This window comes from Haemorhous mexicanus, chromosome 12, assembly GCF_027477595.1.
Source record: "Haemorhous mexicanus isolate bHaeMex1 chromosome 12, bHaeMex1.pri, whole genome shotgun sequence".
NCBI classification, from domain to species: domain Eukaryota; kingdom Metazoa; phylum Chordata; class Aves; order Passeriformes; family Fringillidae; genus Haemorhous; species Haemorhous mexicanus.
This window is the reverse complement of record NC_082352.1, coordinates 16494821-16504902: the sequence shown is the minus strand read 5'-3', so window position 1 is coordinate 16504902 and position 10082 is coordinate 16494821. Positions and strand designations below refer to the sequence as shown.

The following is a 10082-nucleotide window of genomic DNA, read 5'->3' as shown; positions in this document are numbered from 1 at the left end:
CCTGAGAGCTAATGCTGGTACCTGTTTTTTCCAGCCTTGGGGAGCCTTGGGCATGGCTCTGTCTGTGAACCACTGGAGCTCCCATCTCTTCTTTCTTGGGCTCAGGCTCTCCTTCTCCTCCCCAGCACCATGACTGCAAAGCTGTGAGCCTAGAGGTCCTGCCCAAGGGCCACTGCATGGCAGGAGTTCCTCTCAGATATGGTCCTTCACTGGCAGTGCTCAGGAGAGTCTGCCTGCAATAATGATTGTTGGCCAAGCTGGGTTCTGGCCTTAGGTATTAATGAACCACTTGAAATTCTGTCTAAAAGCCACCAGCTGGACTCTGTATGACTGTACATGGTAATTTCTCTTGTGTTGTCCCGTTCCTTCATTGCCCATATGTTTTTCCCTGTACAGTTTTTCCCTATACTGAAGCTGCCTGGGGGAAAGGGTGCCTCTGAGACAAGGCTCTTGCCTAGGAAAGAGAGACCTGTTGCTGGTTCCCAGGAAGGGGAGCTCAGCCACGGGCTCCTGCCAAGCACAGAACCACTCAGCACTGCTCTCACCCAGCCCTGGGCACTGGCCAAAGAGGAATTGCACGAATGAGTCCTTGCACAAGGCCTGTAATGGGTACAGGTGTGGGAAGGCACTGTCCTGGCATGTCACACATGGAGATGTGGACATGGGCATCAGGTAAGTTTAAGCTACTGGTGCTGTAAGGCAGGGCATGGTCCATTGCCAAGGAACAGTTTAATGGCAGCTCTGTTGTATCCAGGACTGTGCTGATCTCTGGCATCTACGTTCATCAAAACTGGTTTTGGTGGGTGTAGCTCTGGCCAGCAGTGAGAGCAGGGAAGAGCCCATGGCAGAGCCCATGGCAGAGCCCACAGTGGGCCCACACTGGGCAGAAGCAGCACTGTGAGCATGTGCTGAGCTGAGGTCCCTGCAGCAGGTGGCACATCCAAGCACTGCTGCTGCTTGGATCTATCCATCTCCTGATGCTGTTGGATCATGTTCTCCATTGCCACCTGCTGCCTGTTGCAGCCCATATCCTTTCCAAGTTAACAGCTTGTCCCCAGAGAATGCTCTCAGTGACTTTTTAAACTGTTGTTTGTCAGAAATAAACTCTTCTTTGCCTATCCTTCTTTGTCTCCAGTTCATCTGGAGTCAAAAAGTGTTTGCTCATTCTGGCCCCTTGCTCCATCCATTGCACAGGTGTCCCTCCAAGGCAGTGTGTCCTCCTTCCTTGATTTTTTCTGACGCCTTGCTCCAGTACACACTGGCACTGCCTCCTTCTGCACCCACTGATGTTTACACCCTTGTTCTCTTCTGATCCCTTGCTCAGCATCAGCCCAGCTTCCCCCTCCTCCTCCTTCTGCACTGCTCAGAGTTCAGCCAGTGTGAGGTCCAAAGCCTTCAGGTTGCCTCAGCACCCAGAGCCACTTTTGAGCCTTGCCTCTCCTTGCCTGTGCTGGTTATGGATCTCTTGCCCAATTATCTTTTTGGTTTCCCCATTACAGCTGCCCTTCACCCAGTGCTGCTCCTCTAACAAAATCCAGGCTGGAAGAGTCAGCTGGAGTCATCTGGACAAATCCCAGGATCTCACAGTCCTTGCAGGAGTCATTACTTTGTTCTTGATTTTGCCATGTAGTGAAGGCTTTTGGCTCACAAAGGAACTGACTGAATCTGGTGGTGTTTTTATTGGTCCAGGCTCTGTCCTTGGAGCTGGCCCAGCTCTGGCCATCTGCTTTCCAGTCAAGAGGGCAATGGCCTGGGTTAGGATTTCCCAGGCCATGAACCTGGACCAGGTGCTCCAAGGCAAGCACAGACTTGGTGATACTGGAGAGACCTGCTACATTTTGGTGTCATAACTGCACCCGGCAATGTGATACTTCAGAGCAGCACATTTCAGAAGCTTCCTGAAAATTTCATTCCTCTGAAGGCATCGGATTGCTGAGAATTCTGAAGGGAAGGAAATGCTTTAGTGGGCAGTTATTTCTGGAGCAGGCACTCTCTGCTCACTTCTTGGACCAGATTATTTTCTTAGGATGGGCCTTTTCCTCCATCTGTTCCCCCGAATTCAATCCCTGTACACCCTGGGAGCTGGAAGCAGGGGTGAGGCAACATGCCAACATCTTCCTACCAATCTTCCAGGTGGATAACATCAGGGTGTGAGTCTCTGAAATACATCTCTCAGAGACCTCTTCCCAAATGCCAGCCTCGATTATTAATATGGGTTAATGATTTACAGGGCTCTCTGTCTCTGCCCACACATGCCCAGGGAAGGAGGACAGGCAACGGGCGCTACATTTACTTAAAATTAATTGAGAAATAGGCAAAATTTGAAACCACAACCTACTTCTGTGTGCAGCAAAACATGACTTTAAAGTGGTAAGTGGAGAGCGTGTGAATGAGCCGGCTGTTCAGGAATGGCAGCTGGATCTTTGTCCCAGTTGTCTCCTACCATCTGATTAAGGGAACAAGTTATTTCATCCTGCCATATAAAGTGTACTCTAACCCTCTGACTAAATATAGCTGATCATTTCTAACTGATGCCTTGCTTTTTGTGTGCTCTACTTGTTTGTGCAAGGAATTGTGAAGAGAAAGTGCTGCTAAGCCAGGTGCTGCGAGGGAACATTTGTAGCCCATGGGAGAGACAAGCACATCTAGCAGACAGCATTGTTAGGATTTGAATGGAGCATTAGTTAGCAACAGAGGCCTGGAGTTAACCTGAAGAACCATAAAGCTGGTGCAGAATGGTAATTTTTATGCTGTTTAGTGTCTGTACATTGAAAATAGACGGTGTAAACAGGTGTTATTACAGCCAGAAGAAATGGCTGTATGTCAGTTTAGAAATGTAATTTCTAGCCCAAGCTGTTCCTGTTAAGCCTCTTCAGCTGTGCCAAGGCCTCGTCTCTACCCAAAGAGATTCTCCCACCTGTAAAGCTGTACATCAAACCCCCAGTATTGCAGGGTTCTGTATGTTAGCCCTGCCTGCCTTAGAGCAGCAAGAAGACACAGGAGGTTCCAAGGGCACCCAGAATTGAGTGCAGCTAAAGGAAGCAATGAAGTGGAGCAAACACCGTTCGAACGCTCCAGTCCTGCAAAACCAGCACAGGGAGCCTCCCTGGGAGGAACGAGCAGAGCCCAGGCCGAGAAACACCTCACGGGGAAAAAAATCATCCTTGGGAAAAGCAAAGCACGGCGTCCCCTTTGCACCGAGGCTCGTGAAGAACGGAGATGTTTTAGAGGCGTCCCTGCCTACAGCCCAGGCGTTCGGGGAACGCGGTACCGACCCCAGGGCACCGGGCACGGTTTGGAGCGGGCTCGGCTCGGGCAGCTCGGCGGAGCGAGGGCGGGCAGAGGCCGGAGCCGCGGTTGCCGTGGCAGCGCTCCCACAACACCGTCACCGGGAAGTGCATCCGGGGCCGCCCCAAGTAGTTCCTCGGTGACGGCGGCGGCGCGGCGCGGAGGGATCCGCCGTGTCCTGGCAGAGCGGCGGCCGCGGCGCGGCCCGGCCCGCCCGGCCCCGGCATGTTCAAGAACACCTTCCAGAGCGGCTTCCTCTCGGTGCTCTACAGCATCGGCAGCAAACCGCTCCAGATCTGGGACAAGAAGGTGAGGCGGCAGGCTCGGCCAGCGCCGCGGCCCGGGGAGCTCGGCTCAGCCTCCCGGGGCAGGCCCGGCGCCGCCGGGAACCCCCGGGGCGCTCCGGACACCTGTGGGGCCGCTCGGCCCCCGCCGGGAACGGAGCTGCGGCGGCCGGGTTACCGGGACCCCCAGGAACGGGATACCGGGACCTCTCGGGTACTGGTTACCGGCACGGCCCCGGGGCCGGTACCGGGCCTCTGGGGTGTTTCTGAGGGGAATGTGTTATTATGAGTATCCTCTGCCTTTGCCGGGCAGAAGAGCCCGCCCGGCATCGGAAGCTGCAGCACAGTGGGGAAGCTGCAGGAGTGGCCAGCACTGCCCATGGGCAGCTGGATGCCCCAGGCCCCGTGGCCACTATGGGGCCGAGGTAGGGGTGTCCTGGTGCGTGACCCACCTTTCAAACAGGCTCGCCAGAGGCGTGCAGATCTGGGCTGTGTGGCGGCTTGTGGGTGTAGGAGAACTTCTGAATGTCTCATCACTTTGTTTCTCCCTCCTGTCAGTTTTTAGAGTGGTTTCGCTGAGAGCCCTGTTCCTTCTCTGGACTGTCTCACATCAAGGAGTCGTCCTCAGGATGTTTAGAGATGTTGAGTTGTGCTGCTTCCCCCGTCACAAACCATCCGTGGTTTAGTGATTCTGCAAAATACTTGTTGTGACCTCTGAGACCAAGGCTACAGCCTATATTTGGTTGCTTGTGCATGAGCCTTAGCTCAATTTTTTGTGGTTTCAGCAGGATCAAAAGCCTTCACGGCAGTTCAGACAGCAGTGATGTTTGACCTGAGTGGGCTTGTGTGAGCATTTACAAGTTTTGAGATGGGGACAGGAAGCACAGGCCTATCCTGTTTCCCATCATTGGGTACCCATGTAGCTCTGTGAAGAGCTGGGATGCCTCACACTGCCCGTGTGTGTGTCTGTGTTTCGCACAAATATTCGTGACTTTAAAAAAGGATCAACAGCTTATTTGGATGGTGCAAGGACGGGACGCATTAAAGACTCTTAGACTGGGGATGTAGTGTGCTGTCAGAGTGGATAAGCCATAAGTAGGCTGTGCTGACCCTGCCTGGAGGTGGAGGTTGGACTGGAGACCTCTGGAGCACTTTCCCATGTGAATTGTCCTGTGAAAGGTGATACTGTTATGATTGTGTGGCCCATGAGTGGGAGCAGGAGCTCTGCTTGCAGGGTGGATGTCAGCAGTGGTCCTTTCAGCTGCAATAGTCTTGCAATAGTCTCTATTGCATGAAGCATGGCCAGCCTGGGTGTGCTTGTTGTGAGGATTGCCATGCTCTCTGCAGCAGTGCATGAAATGCTCCTGTCATTTTGGTGAGAACTGGAAACAGTATTTGACATTCTCCCATGTCCTGGGTGCACGTCTGAGATTACTGGGTTCATAGCTGTCCTAATGTAGACTTTCATATCTTCGCAAAAAGAACCAGCAGGCTGTGATTTCTGCTTTTTTTAGATCTCAGGGAATATTTCAAACTTTTGTGATGTGGGGAAAACCCATATATTTTTTGGCCTTAGTAGGATGTACACTGCTTGTGCTGGTGGAGAGAGTGTGTGTGTGGGTGTGCAAGAGTGTGCAAGAGTGTGCCTGAGCGTGTGAGTGTCTAGCCCTTCCCCAGAGGCAGTCAGTGATGCCCAGCAGTACAGACCAAGTCCCCTTAGTGACCAGTGGCTGGCTGGTGGCTCCCCTGTATTGCTTGTCCTTGTTTTTACCCCTTATAGCACTCAAGTTTGACTTTCACTCTTTTATGTTTGTTTATTTGGGCCTCTGATATGAGGCTTGAGTCCCTTGTGCTCACTGCAGCGTATTTTGATAGAGGGAAGTCTTGCACTCAGTGTATGTGCAGCATGCTGGGCCATAAACTCTTGCTGGCACTCTGGGGCAGTGATCAAAGCCTTGGAAACAGCAAGGTCCAGGAGAGTAGGAGCCAAGTGGATGTAGATGGGTCCTCCTGGGGTCTTACTCCTTCTCTTAATGGAGCTGTGTGTGCCTCTTTTTCCCTTCTCAAGTGACGTCTGTGCTGTCTGCCCCACTTCTGTTCCAGGTGCGCAATGGCCACATCAAGCGAATCACGGACAATGACATTCAGTCACTGGTGCTGGAGATTGAAGGAACAAATGTCAGGTAGGAGAAGCCTCTTCTGCTGTTCTGGGGGAGCAGAACTCTGCCCTGATGCAGAGTGAAAGATGGCAGTGCCCAGAAGACATCATCTTCAAGCTACAGCAATGTGATGGCAATGTCTTTGTCAATAAATGGAAGAATCTGGGTCATATCCCTGATACTCCCCTGTGGCAGTGTGCTGTGCCTTTCCCTGGATGTGCTTGTAGAGCTCTCATTCTTATCCTCAGTGGGGCTAAAGGATAAAAAATAAAATCCCATTATTCTTCCATTACTTGAAGGGAAGAAAAGCAGTATTTAATACCCAGCCTCAGTCAGCACTGCCAGTTACTGAAAAAGCAGCACTGTCTTCTGTCTCTCCAATTGTCTTGGGCCTGTTCTTCTCACGTGACTGCTGCTTTCCCTACAGCAGGAAGATCAGAGGGAAATTTATGAGGGGAGTTGCTTATGCAGCTTCTCTTAGCAACCTCGTCTCCATCGCCCCGGGAGACAGACGCCAGCTCCATGAGCAGGCTCAGAGTCTCCAAGGCTTCTCCAGGGGTGATTCAGAGCAGGGCGCTCCTTATAAGGGCACTGGAAACTCCTCTCCTGCAGACAGACTGAGCCAGTGCTTCTCTTCCTCCCAGAAGTGTTGATACAAAACTTGCCAGGCGTGATATGTACTTCTAGGGCTCACAATCTCTGTTTTCCCAGCCGTATAGAGCACATAGGGCCTCTGCCATGACCTGGAGGGCTCTTCCTATTCAGTCAAGGGTAGGAGGAGGTTGTGTTAAGAAACAGCGCTGACATGGCCTTGAAACTGGGGAGTAGAAGCTGTCCAGGAAGGTGTTTCATGCCCTGGGTGAGAAAAGTGCAATTTGAGATGCATTCTTTGTGCCTTTTATCTTTTTCTACCTGCAGCTACCTCTGAAGCTCCCCCTTCTGTTACAGGAAGCCCTGGTTGTTGCTGAGATCTTATGATCACAGTTACCCGTTTCTGCCTGTCCTCCAAGGCTGCGTTGGGCCAAGGGAGAGACTTGGGTTACCTTGGGCTGTGCACTTTGTGCCGTGTGAGATCCTAAAGTGTTTTTCTCTCACCTCTCAGTACCACGTACATCACGTGCCCTGCTGACCCAAAGAAGACCCTGGGCATCAAACTACCTTTCCTAGTGATGATCATCAAGAACCTGAAAAAATACTTCACTTTTGAAGTGCAGGTGAGGAGTGTGCAGTGGGGAGGCCCCTCCAGGGACCACTGAGGAAGGCGCCAGAGAGCCTGCAGTCTTGTGTTGGAACTTGTCCCAGGCAGTGAGTGATCCCCAAAACAGTTTTGCTTTCTTGGCCATGTGGTGTGTCAGGTCTTCTGGTATGGGAGCATCAGTCAGCTCACAAACACATTGTTGCTATTCCAGAAAATGGGTCTGTTTCCTGTGTTAAAATTACTTCTGCTGTGGAACGGAGGGGTGGGAGTAGAGATCCCTCTTGGAGACGGGTAGCGCTGTCCTGGGGAGCCTGGCGCCTGGGTGAGCAGCCTGCCTTCCTTGCCCAGGTGCTGGATGACAAGAACGTCCGTCGGCGTTTCCGGGCAAGCAACTACCAGAGCACGACTCGGGTGAAGCCCTTCATCTGCACCATGCCCATGCGGCTGGACGACGGCTGGAACCAGATCCAGTTCAACCTGTCCGACTTCACGCGCCGCGCCTACGGCACCAACTACATCGAGACCCTGAGAGTGCAGGTGAGGAGCTGCCCTGGGAAACCAACGGCTGGTCATGTTCCTGCTGCCTGGGACAGCAGGATGGGAATCTGGCTTTAGCCCTGTGTGGTTCCTTTGCAAAGCACTGTGGAAGGTGACCAAAGGCCTGACTGAAGCCTCACCTACCTTGACTAGGCTGGGATGAAGGAGCCCATTTCCCTCTTGTTTCTCTGGCTGTGTGTTGGTTAGGGTGAGAGTTGCAGTTCCCTGTGGCGTGCCATGAAGGTGGAGCTCTGCTGGGAATTAGCTCTGTGTTGCCTTACTGTCCAGATAGGCTGGACAGTGATTGGCTGAATGGGAACCTGGATGGGAAAGACCCACGGTGTACAAACCATTCATACCCCTGGTCAAGCTTGTTTCCTAGTGGTAGTGGAGTTACCCTGCTTTCATTATGTCCTTTGTAACAGAGCTGATGCAGTGTTTGTTCCTGCTGAGGACATGGAACTTGCTCCATATGCTAGGGAGTCATGTTCACAGTGTCCAGTGGTGTGTGTTATTTTGAGGAATGTCTGTGTGTGGAGCGTGCCTGTTCCTTAGTGTGAGGAGAGTGCTGCAGTTCCTTGCAGGATTGCCCTGAGGTGCAGGCAGTCAGCTGAGAGTTGTCTGCCTTCTCACATACTCACGAGGGGGACCAGAGCAACTACTTTGCTGCCAGCTGATAGTGGAGGCAGCACAGGCTGGACAGGCTCATTCCTGACCTCAGGGAGGCCCTGAAGTGGGCGTGTTAAAAATGCAGCAGGCTGAGGCTGTGGGTGTTCTGGCAAGTGCTGATACCAGCAAAGCAGAGGTCGGTTCACAGTAGAGAATCCCCTTAGCAACTAAGACAGTTGGCAGAGATACCAGAGCTTTGCCAAATCTCTTGAGTGTTCATACCTGGAGACAGGGATGCAAATGCAAAGCAGGGGGCACTGACCAACATTTTGCTGATGCCCTGTCAGATTCAAAAAAGCAAGACGGTGAGATAGATTTCCAGCTGCTGAGCCAAAGAATCCATGTTGCAGCGTGACACTAAAGCTGGATGTGGAAAGAGCACGTGGAAAATGGACTGACTCTTTGTTTTGACTCTCAGATCCACGCCAACTGTCGCATCCGACGGGTGTATTTCTCTGACCGGTTGTACTCAGAGGATGAGCTCCCAGCCGAGTTCAAGCTGTATCTCCCTGTCCAGAACAAGGCCAAGGTGAGCTAGATGTGGGAAAGAGGGTGGGAGAACAGTGAGCCAGACTAGCATTCCTCTGCCTCCTCCTGCTGCCTTCGCAACCCGGAATTTCTTCTGGCAGCAGAGCTCTTGCCAGCTTTGGCCACTGGCCAGGGAGCACCCTCTCTGTTGCCAGGGTGAGCAATCTGTCTGGGGTGCTTTGTTGTGTAGCTTTCCTGCCAAAACACATGGAAATTGTCATTCCCAATGAGGAGCAGGGTGAGCTGTTCAGCTGTTCCCATGTCCTCCCCAGTTGTGTTGAAGGACTCTGGGCAGTTGCAGCCTCCCGGCATCTCTCCAGAGCTTTCATCCATGACTCAGCTCAGCAACTTTGCTCTTCAGAGCAGCTGCAGCTCCACATTTGTCTTCCTGGAGAGATTCTGTTTGTGTCCCTCTAGCCCAAAATGAGTCCCCTCGGATCTTTTCCCCGCCCAGTACCAGACAGTGGTGCCAGGAGGGGGGTTACCATGGCTGCCCTCCAGGAGGAGATGCCAAGCTGTGCTCCTTCAGTGATGGGAGAGGAGTGAACATGCTGGCATATTGAGAGATCTTGAGCAACATGCAGGAATTTTGAGGCTTGTGAGGAAGCACCTTCTTTGCCAGGGCCAGCCTGTCCCAATGCAGACACTTCTTTTAGCAAAGAAGATTCCTGGGCAAAGTTTCAAGCTGCTGAGGGAGGATACTGGGGGCTGATGGTAGTGGGAGGTAGAAGGCAGTGTTAACTGTAGGTGACACCTCTGGGGAACCTGTCACTGCCTTCTGGGCTGTAGCAGCCTCACAGACATGTCTGGGGAGTGCTTGGAGCCCTCCCAGTACTGTTGTCTTGTGCTGCCAAGTCTTGTAAGTGTCTCCTTTCTTCTCCCTGCTCTGTCCAGCAATAACATCACATTGTGAAGAGATGTTGGCGTGCAAATTGTACAGAGTCAGAGTTTTCCTGGCTGTTCCTAAAGTGCTGAGCCTAAACTCTGCAAGTGGCCTGGTACCCAGTCTTGTCTTGCGCAAAGTGGCCGCTGTGCCTCCAAAGAAGGGATTCAGCAGGAATTGTGGAGTTAAGTGTATCCTCTTGAAGTTAGCAATTTTATTTTTTATTTCCTTGTTTCCATCTCTTATATATGCTCTAAATATGGATGTAATACTTGTTCTTGAAAAGTTATTAAACATTTGGCTCTGTAAATCTGCTTCTGTCTTCTTCCTCCTTTGATGGATCCCTAACTTTTTAGTGCTTCAAAAAGTGCAGAGAATTTCTTTGAGAACCCAGATGTTAGAATTTGCCTCTGAACTTGACTTTGATCAGAGCCCTCACTGTTTAAGAAATAGCACAGACACAACTAGCAGCAATCTGATGCAGGAAAATTAGTGAGGTTTCCACAAAGAATACAGAAATTGTCTCCAATCCATGA

The 10082-nt window shown here is 51.8% G+C and overlaps 1 protein-coding gene across 2 annotated transcripts; it reads left to right on the top strand.

Moving 5' to 3' along the window:
- The first annotated feature begins 3431 nt into the window (after positions 1–3431).
- CFAP20 (cilia and flagella associated protein 20) lies at positions 3432–9856 on the top strand. 2 transcript variants are annotated; one of them, XM_059857390.1, is made up of 6 exons: positions 3432–3597; positions 5676–5755; positions 6834–6945; positions 7278–7466; positions 8554–8664; positions 9558–9856. In XM_059857390.1, the coding sequence occupies exons 1-6, from the start codon at positions 3514–3516 to the stop codon at positions 9561–9563; spliced, it is 582 nt and encodes a 193-aa protein (XP_059713373.1). In that variant the 5' UTR covers positions 3432–3513; the 3' UTR covers positions 9564–9856. The 2 variants fall into 2 exon arrangements, with proteins under 2 accessions (XP_059713373.1, XP_059713372.1); XM_059857389.1 differs by lacking the exon at positions 9558–9856 and having other exon boundaries at positions 8554–8673.
- Positions 9857–10082: the final 226 nt, after the last annotated feature.